The sequence below is a fragment of the Pithys albifrons genome, chromosome 3, assembly GCF_047495875.1.
Source record: "Pithys albifrons albifrons isolate INPA30051 chromosome 3, PitAlb_v1, whole genome shotgun sequence".
Taxonomy (NCBI): Eukaryota; Metazoa; Chordata; class Aves; order Passeriformes; family Thamnophilidae; genus Pithys; species Pithys albifrons.
In genome coordinates this window covers 17,743,254-17,765,726 of record NC_092460.1, presented here as the reverse complement: position 1 = coordinate 17,765,726, position 22,473 = coordinate 17,743,254, and the positions used below count along the sequence as shown (strand labels likewise).

The 22,473-nt window shown below is 36.6% G+C and overlaps 1 protein-coding gene across 1 annotated transcript in view; it reads right to left on the bottom strand.

Moving 5' to 3' along the window:
- CACNA2D3 (calcium voltage-gated channel auxiliary subunit alpha2delta 3) overlaps positions 1–22,473 on the bottom strand; it is a 395,617-nt gene that overhangs the window by 68,753 nt on the left and 304,391 nt on the right. The window contains exons 18-27 of the mRNA XM_071549734.1: positions 20,607–20,690; positions 15,564–15,635; positions 15,290–15,351; positions 13,357–13,424; positions 11,629–11,674; positions 11,383–11,480; positions 10,518–10,611; positions 10,054–10,149; positions 8,772–8,893; positions 8,143–8,223 (exon numbers count right to left, since the gene is read on the bottom strand). Of these exons, the coding sequence (XP_071405835.1) occupies positions 8,143–8,223; positions 8,772–8,893; positions 10,054–10,149; positions 10,518–10,611; positions 11,383–11,480; positions 11,629–11,674; positions 13,357–13,424; positions 15,290–15,351; positions 15,564–15,635; positions 20,607–20,690 (823 nt within the window). The remainder of the gene's footprint in view (positions 1–8,142; positions 8,224–8,771; positions 8,894–10,053; positions 10,150–10,517; positions 10,612–11,382; positions 11,481–11,628; positions 11,675–13,356; positions 13,425–15,289; positions 15,352–15,563; positions 15,636–20,606; positions 20,691–22,473) is intronic.

Below are 22,473 nucleotides of genomic sequence, written 5' to 3'. Positions count from 1 at the left end.
CTATTTAATCCATTTATTGTCATAATATTTTGCAAAGCAAAACACCTTTTCAGACAGCGAAGACTGAAGTAAGACAGGGCTGGATCTTATTGCCCATGGGCCAAAAAATGAGTTTGGAGCCATGCCAAATCAGTGCTTTCCTGGTGACATCCTAAATGAGCACTCTTGCACTCAGACTGCAGGAACTAAGATGGAAGTTAATAAACCTCTGACCACCAGAGATATTTCACCTACTCTGTTTCTAAAGGCTCAGATACAGAAATGCAGCTTCCAGCAAAAATCAATTCACACTTCTGATATTTTTAAGCAGAGGAAAAATAAGAACTGACTTGATATTTCCTAGTCAGGAATAACCAAGAATATCTTCCTAGTCTTCAAAAAACCCAGTCCTATCATAAAAAACCTTTCAAGCCTTCCTTATTAAGAAACCATTCAATTGAAAAAAAAATAGGAAAATGTGAGGAAGATGCAATGGAAGGCACAACAACATTTAAAAAAACCCATTCCAAGTCACACTGAAGATGCTTTGGGGATTTTCATGCACACACAGAGCTGTAAATTGATATGGAGTTCTGCCAGAAAGCACAGTATTTCATATTTCCATTAGTTCCCTCTGCTAATGGAACAGAACAAGTCAATCCATGCAAAATCTGATTCCATACTTTCTAACATGCTGTTTGCTAAAGCAAAAAACCAAACAATAAAAAAAAAAAAACCAAACAACCAAAAACCCCCAAAACCCAACAAAATAATCCCAGGAAAATTTTTCACTTAAGGTTTAGAAGATTATATATCATATACACAAAAGTGTTTACAATTAACAAATTCCAGTAATTTCCATTGATAAGCTCGTAGCAGACATTGAACAAAGAAAAGTATTAATTCAATTGCTTAAATTAATAAGGGCAAAATCATTTATTTTTCAGTAGAGGAAAGAGAATGTTTGGCTACTGATAAACAGAGATAAATGCCGCAATTTATTGTCTATAACAATTATTGACTACAACAAGAAGACTGAATCTAGTGATTCCCCACAGAACTGCCCCTAATTTGTAAAGCTTAGCAATGGACATCTGCCACTGAAATAATTTGTCTGCATAGATTTATTTTTCAGATAAAGGTTCCTGAGAAAGCTTTGTTGTTCTTCAGCAATCTCATGACAGTATTATAGTAAGCACAGTATTTTTTCTAATCTCTGTGGAAAACACTCTTTCCTCTCAAAGTCAACAAAATATCAGAACACACTACTTTGCAAGGTACTTGCAAAGACAGAGAAAGCACAAATATTAGTGTATTGCTGTACTTCATAACAGACTAGCTATATTGCTTTGATTTTAGAAAAAGAGGCTTTCTAAAATTTCACTTTAGAATAGAAATTAAAAACCACAATAGACCAATGTTCTTTACAGAAAGTGACCTATAGTATCTATTTAAAAAGACACAAAGCTTAAACTGAAACATACTTGTTAGATTTGCCTTCCCATTCAGAGGGTGCAAAAAGTCAAAAAAAATTCAGCTTCCTTATTCTCTGGTAATGCAAATTCTGGATCCCTCTTTTTGAATATCAAAGTAGCACACTTAGTGACTCTACACATGGCTTATCTGTCCTGTCATTAACAACATTAAAAGAAAAATACCAACTGTTAACCTAAGAGCCATCTCTCTCTCTCTTAGGAGATGTCAGGAGACAAGGACACACAGGTTTTAGTTAAGCAGCCAGAAAGGATGCCTACTTTTAAAATTTTGATCTTTGAACTTGGTTGAATGGGGCATAAAAATAAAAATAATGAGAGTCTTGGTATGTGCTGAGTTTAAATCATCTGTAAAGTGACTGTATGTTCTCCAGATAAGGGGGAAGAGGCAGCAACACCAGGCACAGGAAGTCACAACAGAGGAGGAGGAGTAGGAAACCCACAATAAACAAACCAACAAGTACATCCTTCGTACCTGTGTCCAACAAAAGCTTTGGTTGCTCTCTCTGACTGATTGCACAGGGATCCCCCCATGTTTTAGGGCTATGTACACTGTGTGTTCAACTTTTTGCATCCTCATTTCAGGACACATGACACTGGAAAACAGTGTTAATGTTTGGAAACATAGTCTACGGGGGAAAATAAATTAGTCAATCCACAGTACTTAAACTGGTAGTGATGCATTCACACATATGTGATTGCAGCTTCATACCTGATTTGAAGTTTTCCAAAGGACCCAACAGCTCATCTGCTGCCTTTCTCTGCAATCAGAATTTTTTTTGCTGGCAGCAGAATTATTTAGCAAAATGTCCCTAGAATCTCATGGCTATTAGATCACAAGGATCTTCCTTGTCCACAAATTACATGGTACTAAACCCCAACCAACCAAATGAAAAATCCCAGCAGCAAGGCAGAAGTGCAGAAGCAAAGAGCAGGTGCTCTGTGTCATATACTATACATATTAATATTCTACATGTTGGGATACTGCTCTAATTAACCCATCAGAGTCCTGGATTCTCTAAGAACAAGTGGTCAGGAAAGTCCAAGAATTAGACCATTGGAGGTTAAATTCTAAAATTAACCCTAGCAGAGAAGTATCTTTAAAAAAAACCCCAACATTATTCAGCTATTCCACACACTAATTCTGTATGGCAAAATGAATTGAGAACAATTGAAAATGAATGCAAATGTGTGAAGGCTTGTCAATTATCACCTAACTTCAGCTTCACTGCTCAGTCAATGGAAAGGAGCAGGATTCCCACCACAAGCTCCACAGCATTCTGGGGAGTTTATCTCCCTCCAAACATTTACCTGCAAACCACCCTTCCCAAGTAATGGCTCCTACACAAGTCTGTGAGGTCTTTAATGTTAGACTGTACAAATACATGTTTCAGTTTTCTTAAAACTGAAACTCTGTATGCTAATGTTAGATTTATGAATACAAAGATAATACTCAAAATGAACAAGAAACTCTGGAAAAACAGAAAGTTGTGGTTTTCTACCAAAGCATGAAACACATTTTGAGGGATTTACTAAACGCTACTGCTGAATATAATCTTCTGTGGCTTATAATGTGGAGTAAAGATTAAGTAAATCACTGTCTTTCTTGACAAGGAAAACAGCTATTTTAGAATGCCTCAAAAATTTGGTTGGTGTGTCATTATGATGACATTCATTTTCCCTTAGGCCTTCATACTAAAATGCAATTTTTATAGATGGCATCATAAATTTTAAGAACTGCATATGGCAATGACATTTGCTTGAACGTTTTTAATAATAAAGTAATACAAAAGCGATATATGTGAGAGAGAACAGGGAAAAAAAAGTCCAAGCTGTACAGAGCAGAGGTATTTTTGCTACTGTAACAACAGCAGATTTCACTATGTGTGAAACATTTACAGTATTTGCCATTCCTAGAAATATCTACAGCTAAAACGACTTTTGATCAAGTACTTGGGAGTAACTTTTCCAAAAAATATTCTAGAACCTTGTTAAAAGAGAGATGTACATGCATAACCCATTTAAATTCACTTAAAACCCCCTGAATGGACTGTTTAGGTTGTGAATATACAGATATTAACACACACACACACACAAAAAAAAAAAAAAAGGGAAAAGAGGATGAAGAACAAAACACTGGTGTCATAAAGTCATTTAATATAATGTGCACATTGTCCTTCATGAAATTCTAAAAGAATCTTTGCTACTTAGAGACCAGATCAGCAGAAGCCTCAGTTAACTGGAAAACTGGTATATTCACAAATGTTCCTTTTAAATTGCTATTCTTTAGAAGCTGATTTAAACAGGAGGAACAAAACCCTGAAGTGTGACCAGCCTAAATAGGACTGATTTGTATTCTTAAAGTAATATAAGATTTTCGGATATTTCCTGTTCTCAAGGCACAGCTTGAAATATCTTAAACAGCAGGACCATCAGGTTCACTTCCCACTGGACAAAACAGAGGCATTCAGAAATGTGTGCCAATTTTAACAAACCAGTGATGAAATTCAATCATAAACATCTTCTTTAGCTTATGGATGGGAAACAAAGAGGAGATCCTAAATCTTCAAGCTGTGTCAGTCAAAATGCCTGAGGACTTTTATCATCTTGAATAGGAATATTTCATATAGAATAACTGATTTTTTTGTTATACTAAAGTTGGGTTTTGAAATTACATAAAAGGGAGAAAAAAGAAGGTGACAGATGAGGATACTTGTAAAAAATGTCTCTGTAACTAGTTTGGAGAAAAACCCCTTGAATTTCTCTATGGGCTGATTATAAAAATAAGGGATCACCTCTCTGAAGTTAAATACTGGAAAAGTTAGATACTGAATCAGGGCATTGGAACAATTTGCTTGGCAGAATAAAATACAATATTCCTTATTTGCATAATGACTATTTTTGGTAAATGCATTTAAAAACAAACCATTAGTGACAGAAGAGCCTTAGCCTGTCTTTTCCTCAGTTTCAATGACACCTCCTACATCTGACTACAATGGCATGCTTACTATATTTTAAATATATTTTAGTGCATCTTTAAATAGAAACTATATATATATATAATAACTCTTAAGCAAGATCTATAGTTTTACCAGAAATCAATAGTAGGTTTTTTTTTATTCTCCCAAGCCATAAGCACGTGTTTCTTTCCAAAAATCTCTTACTAGACACGTTATTTCTATTAGTCTCCCAGGATTACTGTGTGGCAGAGAACAGGGAGTACCATAACTTTTGGCACCATCTCCTACAGAACTAAAGGCACCGACCCTGCATTTAGGGACAGATTCCCTTCACCTTCTCTGTCAGACTCCCACAAAGAGACAAGCCACTGTACAAAGTCAGGAATCATGGGTGATAGAAAGTATCTGTCATTTTTGTTTCAGTTTTCACTGCTTGGCAGCAGAAAATGATGTCTGTGAGAAAAAACTGGCCACCCTTAATCCTTCTGAAATTAACAGTAGATACACAATCCTGAAAAGACTACATAAAAAGTGTAACTATTATTCCACATGTTCAGAAAGGGCAGAATCTGACACTTCTGGGTCTGGCATTCTCACAAGAGCTATAGACCTTTTTGGTAACCTTTGCCACAGAAGGTTTGAGAGTGGCTGGTTTTCTCGCTACAACCTGTTTGAGGAACACTTAATACACAGAAAAAAAAATTTAAAAAATTGTGCAATTATGAAGAAAACCAGATTTTCCTCTTCTGTCCAAACAGAAATTACTGCAATTGCTCTTTTAAGCAGCTTCAGCAGAAAAGACTGAGTCAGGGTAGATTCATAGAGCTGTGGCAACACTTAAATGCACATCCCAGGCAATCACTCTTCTTTGATAGAAAATGACTGTAAACACGGCTGTACATAAGAAAAACATAGATTTCTTTTCTTCTCAGAATTCCACTCCATAAAAGCATAAAAGAATTAAGCAAAATTGTACTTAATTTCAGATTTTCTGAGCAGCCTTGTGTTAGACAAAAGTGGGCTATTTCTCTTCATCTCCTTCAAATTTTAAAGTTCAAATGACTGTGAGACTAAAGACTCGCCTGTGCATGAGTTAATCTTTTGTTGTTCTGACTGAGTGTCCAGAGCTTTTTACTCAGCAGGGCTTTGGACATTTTCAATGAGGCTTGAAATCCAGGTTCTGTTTGTTCAATGAAGAAAAGTTAAGAGGACTTGACAATTTTCATCAGACATTTTCTTCAGCATTCTTTAATAAATATTTGCCCTAAGAAGATTATGTCAGTTCTCCTGTCTTTAATTAAACATACCAAGTGGATAATTGTCATGTTTTCTGTGCACAGCAATGGCCTCTTTCAACAGGAAGGGTTTTTATAGTCCTATGTTGTACTGCAGCTTTTGAACTAAAATGCATCTACAGGGAATTACATTTGTGAAGGTTCACATACTTTCTCAACACTCCCAAAATCTCAAGGGAGAACCCTTTTTCAATTTTTCAAGCCTGCTTTGCTCCATGATGACTTGTCTGCTTGCCTCCATCCCCATATCTTGCCCAGAACCGCCTAGGTGAGCAGTATATTTAATAACTTATTTTTAACAAAATCCTACTGATTAAACCATCACCTACCCCCAAAAAAGAGATAAACCTGTATGTAGCATATTCAAATCCATATCCAGAGATCTATATATTTGCTGCTTGGAAACTGAGATTCAAATAAAGGACCTACAATGAGTTCACTCTTCACTCAGCATCAAAGAACACAGATTATAATGCTGAATTCTGCCAACATTTAGCCTGAGATGCTCTGCCTCTCACACAAGCATCATAAGAGGGGGCTCAGTCTTAACTTGCCTCATTTTAATAGCTAGATTACTATTTAAATTGAGATATCCTATATTAACAGCTCCACATTTGTCACGAAAAGGAGAATTAATCTTCAATGAATCTCATGAAATTTCAGGACTAGGGACAGGAGTCATTCTCCTATTTTTAGATCATGGTGAGAAGATAAAAAACCCCATCCCATCATCTTTTATTCTCCTTCACAGTCTAACAGGGACAGTTTGAAGATTCTTAACATTTCAATGTAAATTTGATATAGAAGGCATGGTCATAGAAAACACTCAGCTAAAGTAATTTTGACCCTAAATGTGTTTAAATCTCAAAAAAAAATCCCTGCATTCACTACTACTGTCACTTTCTCTCCTGCAACTAAATTGAGCTCTATAAACAGTAATGAATAAGATGCTACTTCACTTACATATTAAAGACTTATGTCCTCCTTCCACATTTTCTATAGAAACTGGCATTCATTTAAGTAAAAAAAGTAGTCACAATCTCAATCACAAGAGGGAGGAGGGATTTTAAAAACATATTACATGGAGTTTTTGCCAATAAGCAAACATATTCTGACAGGGAACTGGTATTAGCAGGTACAGATGGTGAAACAGCAGCAACACTCAATTTCCCTGTAGTTACAGTCTGCAGACGCCCTGATTTTAGGATTTTCTGCCTATATTATACGGTTGAGTATTCCCTTCTTGCAATAAGCCTTAGTATAGGTTTGCATATGAAATCTGTTATAACTGATGGATTCTAAAAAAAACCCTCCAACAACAATTGAAAAGAAAATATCAGAGTTTTGTAGCAAGAGATTGTTTTGTTCCTTTTTCCCCCCTTCATGGGCAGCCTAACTCAGGTTTCCATTTTATAATAATGTTCTAGTTTCTCTCTGCCAGTTTTAAACTCGTGTAGTGATCTGCAATAAACAACATTCTGGCACAGCTCTATTTTCAGTCAAATCCCTCTAGGGAATAGAGTGATTTAACATGAAATGGGTATCCCGTCCTGCTGCTTTCTGTAATCTGCTCAGACCAAATGGGGATAAGGAATACTTACTTCACACAAATTAAAATGAGCTGTTTTGGCCAAATTTGAACTCCAATGGAGGTATTTGAAAATGTTACCCATAATCTTACTTTCATCTCCCAAGTCTGGCTAATATAAACTTCAAACTTCTCCCATTTACCAGTTTCTGCTTCCAAATCCATTTTGCTTAAAACAGAATATTGTCAACCTTATAACAAAACCTAAAATATGAACTAGATGCTGGTTACATTCCTAAAAATGTTCTGAGAGAAAGAGTAGGACTGACAAGTCACATTTGTGATCTCCAACTTAAAGAGGACAAGAATAATCCATATACTTGTTTGTTTCTGAATGACTGTAGCTGACTGAGTGATACTTTCATGGAAAAGATTTGTACAGACCCAAATGGACCTCACCCTCAAAAAACTCACCTGAAATCATGCAACCATACAAGAGGGAAAGGAAAAATTATTCCAAGTAAATTCTTAAAAATGCTTCATAGGGTAAACAAAACACCTAACACACAGTTTTTAAAGTTCACAGAAACAGAAGTAAAAAAACACTTAGGAGCTTCAGATTTTAAGTACACTGCTCCTATTTTTCATGGCATTTGCATTAACAGATATCATGGAAATTTTTGACATGCTTTGGCAAACAAAGCATTGAGTGTTCTCTATGCTAAGTCATCTCATTATATCCTGTAGGTGCAATTGCATCCTTTCTTCTTTCTCTCTTCTTAAAAGATGATATTTGTACATTAAGTATCTGCTAACCCAAAAGAGAAAGTGAAGAACTCATGAACTGATTTTAAAAAATTAACAAAATAAATAAACTGCAATTGTACCTGCAACTACTGGAGATTTCCTGTCATCCAGAAGCTGAATAGCAGTACTGGCTGTCACTACATTGCTCTTGTTTGCAGTTTCTGCAGGGTGTATTAAGTGTGAGGAAAAAAAAAAATGAAACAACATATTAGGAAATTGAGCTTTTTTTCCCTGGTTTGAAGTAACAGCCTATGTGGATATAGTGTTCAAATATAGAAGATAAAAGAGTAAAAATCACGTTCTATATGTATGCACAGAACATACAGGCACTGCCATTTTAAATTCCCCAGCATCCCCAAAACAAGCCTAAAACACTGAAATGAGTCATCAAGTTTTGCCTTCTCTGGTAAAGTTGCAACAAAGGTGACAACTGGTAGGGCTTCTGTGAACATTTACTGTGTTGGACTTGTCTTGTTTAGAATACCAGGCTGTAAGTTTAACCTGTGCAAATATAAAAGTGTCCCACCACATCTTGGGGGTTCACCTGGAGCCCTGCAAAAGATGCACCTGGGCAAAGGGCCAGGAAAGCAGCTGCATATTTTAGATTAACATTTGAGATTAGCTGCAGAGCCCCCTAAGTACTGACACACTAGGAATCCTTTCAGCATCATATATATCACAGAATTTAGAGAATGACAAAATTATAGACCTGTGCTGAATGGGATTGAATACACAAAACTCCCAGGTATTTGCTCAGCAGCTCTTCTGTACCAGAGTGGAAAATGGTCAGCATTGAAAATGTTCTCCTTATCTTCAGCTGTCAGGAAGTCTCTTGAGAAAAAAGAAAGACAGAAAACACTTGTTTGTTGCATGGCACACAATAGTTTCTAGCTTTGAAAGACAAGAAAAAAACAAAATGCAATCTTCAGGGAAAGGAAATGGGTTCGGACAATTTTTCTAATACCATTTGTTCAACAATAGGATTAAATTTAGCCCCTAATTTACTTTTGTTGTAAAGGATGGAAAGAGTACTAAAAAATAGTAACTCTAAGTACCACTAAAAACACTTTTACTGATGTGTACAAATAAAAATGCTTATCCTAAAAGGCCCTTTTCTTTTAGCACAATGTAAGAACTGTGAACTGCACAAGGTGGAAAAGGCGTTGAAGATTTTGGTAGTCTGTTGCTACTGGCATTCACTCTTAAGTAGTTGGTAAAAAAAGGTGATTTTACCGCTTGCTTTCCAATTAATAGGTTAGGGGTGGTAGTGGGCAACTACATACTTTATTCCTCAATAATTTCAGGGAATGTTGACATAGGAAAACCTGTGTCACGTGACAAGGGCAAACATGATGGCCATGTCCCTGTGCTGGTTTGCTGTCTGACTAACAAATTGCAGTGCTACTGATGTCACCTGTCGGGCTACTTGCACTACAACAGTATTTGTCGTCTCATAGGCACCATAAAATTTTTTATTCAATAAACTTAGTTTCTCATGAAGATAAAGTGCACATTTCCTTTTACATGCGTAATACCTTCACTAGATTACATCTTCTCCAAGCAAAATAGGAAACCCTTGTAGGATGAGATCTCCTGATCTCTCTTTACCCAGTGCACTTCTGTCACTTGGCTTTATTTCAACACCAAAAACATTTTCTACAATAATAATGTAAAATCTCTGAAAAAGCCTACAGGTATTTGTTTTCAGAGGGGATAGGAAAAGATAATCATTATCTGCAGGTGTAGCATATTCATAATGCTGCTCTGAAAAGTAAAGATGTGAGGCTGGGAATATGTGTGTGGGGAAAGTAAATGCATGGGCTACAGGTGTAAAAGAGTTCCAAATGTCCCAGTTGAACATAAAATCCAAGGGATCCTATGAGATCTTTCTAACTTGTTCTATGTGAAGAAAGAGTAGATGGGCTTCACAAAAGTAAACATTTTCTTCCTTTTTTTCTTACCTGGCTGCCAAGCACAGCTTTGGTACTTACTGGTTAGTGAGCTGCTCTGGGCCCACAAACAGGTTGATACGAGAGAGTCCAGTCCGTGTGCCAAGGAAGGCAACTTCCACTCCTTTGTCAGAGTTTCTGGAAAGCACAAAACACATGCAAAGATGATGCTTTTAGACAGTAAACTAAAAAGTACCAATTCCATCAATAATTTTGCATTAAATGTCTCAAGTACTGACAAACCTTTGTTAAAAAGCCTCAGAACTTCAAGTTGTAGTTAGTATAGAATTTCATTAGTTTTACTGTGTAAATTACATCATCATCAGGATTAACACTGCAGGATAAACACTTAAGATAGAACTTAAAACTGGAGGTATTTTGGATCAAATCATTCATACGATGTCTCATGCATGTCAGAATTTGTTAGATATTCCACCAGTTCACTAACATAACCATTAAGAATACACCCATGACTGATACACAAGGTTGACACAAAGGTTGCTTACTCTGATTTATTCAATGCTAGACTGGTCCAATAAGCTTCAATTGGTGCACTCACGACAGCATCAAACAGAACTTCCTGGATCAATTCTTTATCACCTATTGCAATATATTTAAATCAGTAAATGTGTATGCATATAGAGAATTTTTTTAGATTACTAGATAATAGGTTTTCTTACATTATACAATATTTTATCTGTGATATGCTTTCAAACCTCATGCACTATGAAGCATTTAGTACATAATATCATGTGGTATTTTACAAGAATGCAGTTTTTCACATATAATTTCATTGCACCACCAACAATTTTAGATTAAAAAAACCCATTGATACTCCACATAATTCGTTGACGTATAATTAATTATCTAATGCTCCCACTTGCACATGACATGAGGTTCAAACAAGTAGGTCTACTAGCACTCACGTTTCTGCAGGTAGACAGGATATGCACTTATCCACTTGAATTTTTTATTCTTCCTTTGCAGTTTAGAAATACTAATTGCATACCCATCCTTCCTAAAATACTCATGAAATATCTTATATATTCCTTAGAAATATGATGCAGGGATTGATTCAGAGCAATCCTGTTTAACTTATAAAACCAGGTGAAGCAATATTTTTGCATAGTGTAGCTACACCATCTGAACAGAAACCTGAATATTTGCTGAAGGCATGTTGTTTACTGTAAAAGTCAGACATTTCTATCAACAACATCTTTATCAATACCCTGGATAAAGCTTAAAACTAAATGAAATTCCAAAGTAACATCAGGCAAGTAATCCTGTAGCTTTGCATTTTGTAGAAGGTGCAGTACAACAGTTTTTAGCTGGGATGAAACCTACTATGGGCACGTTTAACAGAATACTTGCATTGCAGCAATGGCTCTTTTCCTGTGAGGTAGCGTTTAATTGCTTCTAACTGAGTCATTTGCCGGTGCTCAGGATGCAGGTCAGTGTTGCAATAGGACCTGTGAACACATTGTCAAAACGTTACAGTGTTATATAGATAAGAATGATCTTTGTCTTTGAACATAAAGGATTGGGCTTTGCAAGCACAAACAATATGAACCCAAGAAGGGTAACAGACACCAATTTCATGCTTTATTTAAGGCTTACCATTCATCTGCTAAAGATACATCAGGGTGTTCTAAATCATGTAAACCTGGAACAGTAATAATAATGGGTTATTTGGGGAGCAGTCTGGGTAACAGATGGTTATTTGCATACACTCCACAATATAAACGCTTCTTGGAAAATGCATTATTACCACAGTGAAATAAATCACAGTAAACTGTGTTCAAATACACTTCAGGGTCTAACAAACTTGCAAAAGCCAGCTAAATCAGATCTAAAACTGAAAAGGTAGGAGAACGTTTCTGTGCTGATATGTTTAACTCATTCAATTTACTCACACAATTAATTTAAAGTTCAGAAGAAATTTTGAGCAAAGACAAGTACAGAATGATAGCACCCTCTTGTTTGTACTCTCTTGTTCTCTTTGGCCAGTAAAATTCTTTATGCTAAAAGACATACTTCTCAATTCATGGAAGTTGTTCTCCTCTTTAAAAGAAAAAAGTTGTAATTCCCTCAAAACCTAAGGACACAGCCCAAGAACACAAACAGTGATTTATGGGATCATTCAGACTAGGTTTGTTGTGCTAACAGATCATGCAAATGCTTGTAAATAAGAACTAAATCATTAGCTATGTAGCACAATAAAAATGTACTTTGGCAATTTTAAAAAACTCTTAAACACTTATCAATAGACAATAAGAAAATAGGGATCAGAAGGCAGGGTCTGGGTCTAACCCCCCAGAGTACAAAATAAACAATGACAGAAAACTACAGTGATTAGGGAAAGCAGGGAAGCCAAAACCAGAACTAGAACTATAACCCTTGGGGTGGACAGTGAGGGGTCAGTGATGGAGAATCAGTGAAGGTAAGAATGGGAGAGAAGGAACTGCTATGGTTATGTTAACACTTTCTGGTGATGCAGCTGGGAGGAATATCAGACAGACTGCTGAGATGTGTGGCTGGATTAAAGAACATTAGTGAGAAGTATACTGGGAATGTTTTGGAGGGTAAGCAGCTCTGAGGCTCCTGTTGTGCTCTCTGTCTACCTAGACTTGCATTTGCTGTTCAAGCAACTCAAGTATTCCTTTTTATATCTCTCCTGGGTACAGGAACTTATTCATGTCACAACATACAGCTGAGGAACAAAGCCCTTAAGAAATTAAGTATCTTGTTTAACATCATTGACAAAACAAGAAGAATTGGAAATAGAGACTTCAGCATGAAATCTGATCTTCATCTTCAGAAACTTTGTTGCAAAACAACTTTTATCACCCCACACTGGACTCCTCCACTCATTTAATTGGTAGCGTATCAAAAAGCAAACCCATGAAGAACAAACAGTTCTTTCCCTGGTTACCTCTACTACTATAAATATGCAAATTCTTGTAGATAATGCCCAAAGCAATTATAGCTCTGGAGGATTTCACAATGTATAGTTTATGAACAAAAATGCCATAACCATTACAGTGCTCTTAGTGATCACCTCATTCAGAAAACACCACAGATAAATAACATTGGGCCTGAGTGATTCTCTGGAGCATTGAGAGAGGACAGAAGATGATCCCATCTAAAGAAGATTAACAAACAGTCTGACTATGCTTAACATAAACAATGACCAAAATCCTGTGAAGTAAAAGATCTTTAAATAAAAAAAAATCAAGAAAAAATCTAATTCCCTTATGGAATCTGCAGACAAACACAAAAGCTTTAGGACTACCAAATCAACAATAAAACTACTGTATAAGCAGCATAAGAAAGTAGGTATCTTACCTTCTTCTACAGTTACGTTCCCTCTGAAGAAATATTTTCCATGTCCTCTAGAGAGAGCCACACCTAAACTGTTCAGAGAAATAAAGCAGACCTTGAAATCTGTGAGACAAACAATAGCAGACATTCAGAGCTATTTTCATGTCTAACATTTCCAGCCAGTGTACTATGATTAATTTTAAAACTGTTTGTTTCCAAACTCTCACAGATCATATTTATTGTTCAACTAGTTGCTTCAATGATGTTTCAGTTCTGAGGTGGCTGCAACAATTGGCTGTATTTATGTGTGCTTAGACGTGCAGTAAACCATTATTCTCTGGCAAACTAATAAATGAGCCCCTCTAAGCTCACTGCTGTTCACCCAGCATGAGATTTCTTCAGCTGAGCCTTGAACATGCCCATGGCCTCACAATGAAAGGAACAATTTTTTGTAATCAGACTAAGCTGTTGAGAAACTACAGAAGTGTGGGAATAGATGGAGCTACTGAAAGGAAAAGAATTTCATATGTGACAACAGCATCATGACTCCGCTTGGACTAATCTTTCTGTGTTTCATAGTTTTAGCTAGTATAGCTCCTTTGTATTGAATTCAGCTTCATAAATTCTCAACATACTCAGTTTTGGTTTGGGTTTTAGTCTACCATTTAAACTATCCAAGTTTAATGAACTGGCTGGGGATCCCATGCCTCTTGTTGGACACATACACAGAATGTCTTCTGGCATTCATTCATTCACAGGGATTATCTCAGGCTAAGAACCTGCCAGTAAGACTGAAAACGCATGGGCTGATCCTTGAAATACATGTAGAGGCGCCAAATCCAAGAGCACACAAGCTGCAATCAACAGCTCAGGCTGGGAAGGGGCTGAAAACTAATCATTGACACTATAGTATAGATTTTCATAAATGTGGCTCCTGCTGTCTTCTACAAACCATCAAAACTAGATACGTATCATGCTGAAAAAGCAGGACCTTTTTCCTACTATATTTCTATCCTTAGCATCAGAACTCAGACTGCATGCATATATGTATATCTGTTTACTTAATAGGGCAAGAAAGACATTGTCACAGGGAAAAAAAAAAACAAACAACAAACTAAGAAAGAAAATGAACAAAAAAACCCCAGCAACAACAAAAAATTCCACAAAATAAAAACAAAACTAAAACACCACTGAGGATTAGCACCCAAGTGTGAATTTCAATAAGAATAAAAACAGGCATCAGAGTCAGAGAAATGTGCCTGTAGTTTCTCTGTGTGGCAATATAACTCAAGTTATGTGAAACAGTTCAATCAAAGAAAATTTCAGTTGAGTATTGCAACTGCCATCCTTCTACTTTAAGCATAAGGTACTGTTAGTACTCTTTTATTAATGGATTATTTCTAATTCAGATATGAGTATTTTTAAAGTGACTACCTGTGTCTTTCTTTTCCTTTTTTTCCTCCTAAAATGCATGCCAAAATTATCAATGTACTCAGTTTTAGTTACAGAAATACACTGAAGATCGCTCAGAGAAAACAACCATCTAAACCTCATATTGGAAGTGAAATAATATCTCATTTTACATTACATTCTTGTGGAAAACAAAATCAAAATAGGGCTCAATATGTAGTAACTTAAATGGATTACCATATTCATAGCTCTCCAAGTACTTTCAAAAGCCTTTCGTTCAATGCAAACCTCAACTGAATATTTTTTCAATGAAACATAAGCCATGACAAACACTTTGAGTTTGCCTGTGTGAGCTTGCACAAACTTTCCATCCCTGGAAAAGCTGAAAGGAATGCTGGTAGGCTCCTTTTCCTTGCTATTTTCAGCATTGTCCAGGGATATTTCATTGTCAACTTTTGCTGATGAGCTTTTAATGAGTCCACAAGCTCTGTATAAGCACAAATCCAATGAGTTGGGTGAAACATCCATTTATTATGGTCGGCTCTACCTGAATGGAGTACCCTTGATGTCTGTGTAATAGTAGTCATTTGTCATCACCAATACCCGCTTCTAGATTCAGAAGAAAGAAGAGGTGGAGGGAAGAAATTAGTTTGCTATGAGAAATATATAAAAGACCAAGTGGTTAGTTACGATAAAATTATAAGAGAAGTTTATATTCAGTAAGTGAAAAGAAAAACCACCTACATATAGCAACCTTAAAACTGTTTAAAAAATTATTGCTTTATTTATATTTAGCTGGAATAATATTGTAATCGTTGTACCCCTTTGTCCACTGTCTTCTTCACTTCCATGGAGAATTTCCCTGTTTTCCGATTCACCATTGCATTTCGGAGCTGAAATGAAGGAATTGTGTGTTAGTTCCTTTATTTGCATTTTCTTCCATCTCTTTATCATTCTTTCATCAATGGCCTAAGCAGTACTCAATATTCTTCATTTCTTCATTTTCAGTTTTTCTAGTACACACCGAAAAGCCCCTTTACAGATTTTATTACTGACTGTATTGACTCCTGACACACGATTTCAGGCACAATGCTAAGGCACATGAGACAGGAGCTGCCAGTATCCCTCATGGTAAACAGCTCTTGGTGGAGTAATCTGGATCTTACGTGGCATGAACAGTGTCATTGACTATTCCACAGTTACTACATGGGAAGGCAAGGACAGGCTTCCAGCTGGATTTAGCTGAAGTCAGACCAGGGCTCAGAGTTTAATTACATCAGCAACTATATAGATAATAAGAGAAAAACCCACTTACCCTACACTATTCATTCTGCTTAAGAATCTACATTGGGCTACATCCTAAACTAGCACCAGAAACTTCATCCTAACTGCATCAGAAATTAGAAATAGCCCATGGAAACAGAATGGCAGCCCCTCTGATCAGTGCCCTGTCTCAGTGGGCACACACAGCTGCACACTGCCATTCCCTCAGTTGGCCTTTGGTGTCCAGGCACCTCTTGCAAGGTAATAAATTTAGCTCTGTAATGGAAGCCCTGGGTCAGTTACAGCTTTAAGAATTGACCTGGACCTCTCCCTCTCAAAGTAATTTTAAATCCTCTTCTAAAACAAGTTTCATTACTATATAAACCAAAAACTCAGAGAAGCCAGGGAAACCAGAAAATAAATGGCAAAGGGTTTATACACCATGATTTACCTGCTAAATCTGTTGCTTTTTAGATCACCACAAACACTGTTTTTCTGTAACTTTTTCTAGCTTCTGCATGTGCTGCAGGCTCCTAAGCCTATGCTGCAAAGTCCCTTCCCCATCACCTCAGAAAACTCTGCCCTCAGCACAGCTATTTGGTACGTAGGAAAGATAAGTCTTCCTCTGAGAGGACACACAGTTTCTCTCTTAGATGAACATGGCATGATTATGAAGAGTAAAAAAACCCAACAACCATCCCCCCTGTCCATAAGCCAAAATGACCAGCAATGTCTCTAAGGATGAGGACTGACCACCCTGGCACAGATGGTCTGAGGGCAGGGTCTCTGGGCTGAAAATGAAGAATGACAAGACATGAGGTTTTTTGAAGATTCCTGAGCAGTAGGGTTTGGAATTTATCTATGTATCAGCTCAGGACTTCAGGGAAGAAATAAGAAAGTTACTTATACCATTCCATGCATGGAAACATTTCATTTAAATGCTCTTAGATTTACTAATGGAAGAAGTGAATTATTTTGCTTGTTGTAAAAATCACCTAAATCTTTTGCAGCTGTAATTTTCATTACAATTGGAAAATTCTACTATCACTAATGAATTCAATATTAAAATGGAGACTCATACTGACAAAGTGAGAATTTTTATGTCTCTTCTATTGCTTATCTGTCTGAACACAATTTTGAACACCGTGTTCTTGTGAATAAATATCTCCTGTTCCACAGTACCCCAAGATTAGGCAATTCAGTCAGATTTTAATAAAATATTGTGAAGACAGACTTATGAATGCACTCTGCAGGCTTTCTGGGTTAGTGTGGAGCAAAAAGCGAGTGACTGAACCTACCAGGGAAGTATCTGGTTTTATTCTCATGAACATGTTGAGCATGGCTGACCTATCAAAAACTGCAAACTTTGCTGCTCTTGAAATCTCATTCAAGGGCATCTAGATTTGAATTAACAGTCTTACTCCTCTGTCAGTAAGTGTAAAAGAAAAAAATTTAGCAGGAGGTATATTTGAAATAAAGCATATATTTTACTGAAGATTTTTTTAACAATACATAATAGGCAATTCTGAAAATAGTTTCCTATTTTAAGTTTTGTGGTTTTGGAGTTGGAGAGCTGGTCTTAATTAACGATCTACTTTCTAACATTTACAGAACAGTTCCATTTATCTTTAACATGGTTTTCATTTTTCTTCTATTGGTGCCTGCAGTTGTCTAAGACACATTCGTCCCACAAGCCTCAGGCAAGTCATAGATTTAGTAAAGGATCTCCAAACTCTCAGTAGTGTTTAAGATCAAGTCTGCACGTGGGATTTAGTGTTTTACTTCTCTCTCTCTCTCTTTTTTTTTTTTCCTGCTTGCTGTGATTGCATTTCTTGGCTTTGTAATCTGGTTTCTCAGTTCTTCTGCAGTTTCATCTCCCTCGTTAAATGCATAAAATAAGTGCTGCCTCAACTGGCGTCAAGCCCCAAAACATTCATTCATGGTCTTTTTTATTTGGAAAAAAAAATACTTCATTCAGCTAGAAAATATACTAAAAGTATTTTAAGTGAGTTAATGAGAAAAAGGTTTCTATCTAAATTGAAACTTCTCCTGTTTGGTTCTGCGTATTCACTAACCTTGCTGGAAGACACTGTTAACTTAATAAACTGATGCTAAAATTTCTGTTTCTAATAAAATGCATCAACAGCAAGATAGCAGGTATTGTTAACCTGGAAAATGAGCTGATATATGTATTTATGACAACACTATTTCATGGTGAAAAAAATTGCAACCTTAGTTGGCCACCTTTTCCTCATTGGATCACTAGAGAAAACCAATTTCTTCACCTTTTCTGTGTAATAGCATTATCGCTCCTTCAATTAAAAATCTTCCAATCAATTGCCAACAACTGCTGTAGCATGAGGTCATCCTATATTCTTGGGAAACTATGTAACCATTAAATTAATGTGGTAAAAAGTAAGAAAATGTCTTAATCAGCTTTCACACAAGTGTTTCATGGGAGAAAAATATCCCAGTAGTAGTCTATGTTATTAAAAGCAGCTATATGAATACATTAATTCTTTCCCTCTGCAGTTAAATAAACAATGCTTTACTACCCTAACTTGGAAAAAATCAAGAACATCAAATCCAAGGCCTTGGTTGAAACAGTCACATGTAGCTTGTTTCATTACAATTAAAACATTTTTAAGAAACTTATTTTCTAAATGAAAGGCAAAGACTGAGATAAAATGTATATATGTATCTTTCATCAAAACGTGAAATAAAAATTTTGCAGACTTCAGATAGACAAAATGGAATTTTAGAAACTTTCAGGAAAAGTGACTGAGCTTAGGGGTCTCAACCAAAGGAAATACGTAGAACTGAATCTGGACTTTCATGTGTATTCAGATAGAAACTTAATAACAAATAAAACTTAATTTTCAATGCCAATGTGGTTCAATGTTACATTAACTGAACCACTGAATGTCTATTAAGATATGATTAAAAATGAGGGATTAAAATGTCAAAATTAATAGAGGAAGTATTGGAAGAAATAAAAAGAAGAAAAAATAAAAAGAAAGAGAAATAGCAAGAAGAAAATAATGAAGGTTTAAAGGCAGTATGTAATTACAGCCATAACATTTGAAAGGACAGAGGAAATTTTAAAAGGTAATTAGTAGTGAAACTGGTTGAGTAATACATGATCAAAGATAGGAGAAAAAGGCAGGTATAAAGCACGAAGCCAATGAGATTGCCAAGATTGCAGAAGGCTGCTACAGTGTCTGCAAGTCTAATGAGGAAACCTGAAATAGTGTGTGCATAGAAAACAGCACAAAGCTATACAAACATCACAAGAGTTTGTGAGTGCACTCCAACACAAAGCCTTAACTGCAGCAGTGAGGTGGCCTCTGAGCACAGGCTGAGGACAATCCATCTCCTGAGCAAACAGACTTTGCTTATAGCACAGATGAACTGTTTCGCTGTTCACTAAGGGGGTGCAGAGAGGGAGGAATGCAAGATATATGCTTTGTAAGGGAGAAAGAAAATACAGACTTATGTCAGAACAGGGATCAAGAAATTAGTACATCTGAAGACTGACAAGACTCCAGGGGCTGTTGTGCGTGATCCATCCCAGATTTCGGAAGGACATGACAAAGTAAATATGGGAGCCTTCAGTGGATATATTTGAAACCTCTCTGGGAAAGCAGAGGTAGGAGGGACTTGAGAGAAGCTAACACAGTACTGATATTTGAGAAGAAATTGAGGAGACATCTATGAAAAATACAGACATGCAGTCGTGACTTCGGCAGTAGGGAACTTATGGGGAAAGATTGCAGGACAGAAAGGGGAACACCTGGAAAGTTACGATTTAATTAAGGACAGTCAGCACAGATTCACACAAAACGAATCATGCCTAACAAATCAGATTTATTGAGGAAGTGACAGAAAGACCAGGCAAAGGTTAAGCCATGGACATAAGGAAAGCTTTTGATACAGTACTGCAGAAAAGGCTAAGCCTGCAAGGTAAGAAAAAATAAGATAAAGAATGAACTACAGAATAGATGGAGTACTGAAAAATGAGCTTAAAGGAAAGCATTGTGTGTGCAACAGCTGATAGACACAGAATGTATGCTCCTGCAGCTCCCCTTGGCTCTGAAATTGGGAGCTGGGAGGGAAACTGTGCTCTGCACACAGGTCAGAGAATCCAGTTTTGTTTATTCATTTGATATGTTTCACTTTGTACATTAAGTAAAACAGCTCTCGCTACTTCCATTAAGGAAAGAGGGATCTCATGGAAATAAGTTAAACTCATTCTTTCATTTCTGAGTTTCAGCAGTTGTCTGGGCCAGCCCTAAAGAGACATTCTATTCCTGTCTCTCCTGCTATATTTGTTGTCCAGCAAAAATACACAATGGGATGCATGGAGACTGCAAGGGTGATGAGTTTTACCAAAAATAAAAAGAGTCTGTGTTTGTGGTATATGCATATGTAAGGAAGAAAGAATACAAAACAGTTGTAAAATTCTGAAGTAAAAGAGTCTATTGTCCTTCCCTTCCTGAGAGCAGTCAGGTGGCCTCTCTAATGACTACTTAAACAGTTTCCAGGTACAGTAGATGGATGCAACAATGTCTTCTGACAGGGTTTTAAAACACATCACTTACCACATCATCTCTGTCTTCCCACTCAACCTCAGAAAGATCCACACTACTGTAGTTGGGCTTTCTTCGCTTCTTTCCCTCTTCATACTGGTATTAAAAAAAACCAACAAAACCAAGATGAACTATTAAGCACATCCTGTTTTATTTGCACAACTATTTTGTATCAGAAGATTTTAAAAATTTGCTGGATGCCTGCTGATTGTGTGCACTACACTTAGCAGTAGGTATCTTAATTCATACAAAGTGCACTGTACTGCTGCATAAATGGTCCCTGGGAACTAAAACCTGCATCACATGATTATTTGTATGATCTCTTGCCATGATGCAAAGCTTTTCTTGATGGACACACTGGGAAATCAAACTGAGCAGTTGTACCTTTTTCTCCCCATATGGAAAATAAATGAGATCTTGGATCTTGCAGTTTATGTGGAGTGTCTCGAACCAGCTCTTTCAGCTGTTCAGGAAGTTATATTTACTATAATCTTATCAACAAAATGTTTACCCATTTCACTTTAAGCAAGATAAGATGCAAGTCTTGGGAAGCATGGTGTTAACATTTGCTGATACTTCATTTTATCTACAACTTCATGGGGAAAAGTAACATACTAATAATGATAGTGTATGGGGGTTTTATCACTACTCACTGTTATGCCATAAATCACACATTTAAAATAAACATTGGAGTGACAAATTGATTTGACACTGAGGTGTTTATAAGGTGGGAAATTCTGCCCTCTGCTGAACATTCAAAATCAGCCTACTAGTGTAACCACACAAACCTCTCTCAGGGGAAGAAAGAAATATTTAGGAAGACCTGTGAATAAAGAACTTAACTGGTTAAGTAAAATTAGGAGGCTATATTTTAAAAAATTGAGTAAACTTTGGAGAGGATCAGCATAATGTGAAATCTGGTCTCTTATGATGCATACAAGTGGGAGGGGAAACCACGGGTCTTTCTATGAAGTATGACAGGAGACACTGGGATGCTGTGAAAAACCCCCAGATTGCTTTTTTGACTCCTCAACAGCAGCCATCACAGAAGGCTACAAAATGTACCTGTAAGGCAGTAGGTACAGATGATTCTCCTCCCTCAGGGCAGGATAAACAACACCATAAACCAAACCTGTCAGTGTTTGATACAAACAATTCATCACCGCAGCCAGTGGTGCAGAGACTTCAATCACATTCTAGAGGTTACAGAGACCAAGGCAAAGATTTCAGAAGGTTATTCCCAGCCTGATCTTTTTGTCTCTGAATTAAAAATTCTCCTGTGAATCCCACAGTTGCTTTTGTAGGCAATATTTGAAAATAGGCATGACAAAATTTTCCTGAAGAACAGCAAACTTTTAAAAATATTGACTAAAGCATCATAATCACAAAGAAAATTTGAGATATTGGTAGCACTGTAAAGTTTCTTCCAGCACAGCTTCACTGAGCCTCCTTAATTTTTGCTCATAAAAAATTGGATACTCCAATTATTTCTACAGATGATTCTTTTGGGAAATTCTGTGGGATAAAATCCTGAGTCAATTCTCATTCCTTTGAATAAAAAATCCTAGCAACTCTGTTCATGTAAGTCTTAGTCTACAATGTGAGAATTGATGCAGATGTAATTGAAAAGTACTTTCATGTGCTTTTTTTGCCCCTCTGCTACAATCCACCATTCTTGTAACAACAAGGTTGTCTACTTTCTGATCTAATACTATTCAACAGTTCGGTAGAGAGATTTAAAGAACTTCTGCTTTCAGCATACGCTTATACATTAGACTTGGAATTGAAGCAGCTCAGTACAATTAATTCTTGCTACATGACAGCTCTGATAGCCAGAGAGATAACTATACCCAAATGCTGAGGTACAAAGTTTGCAGCC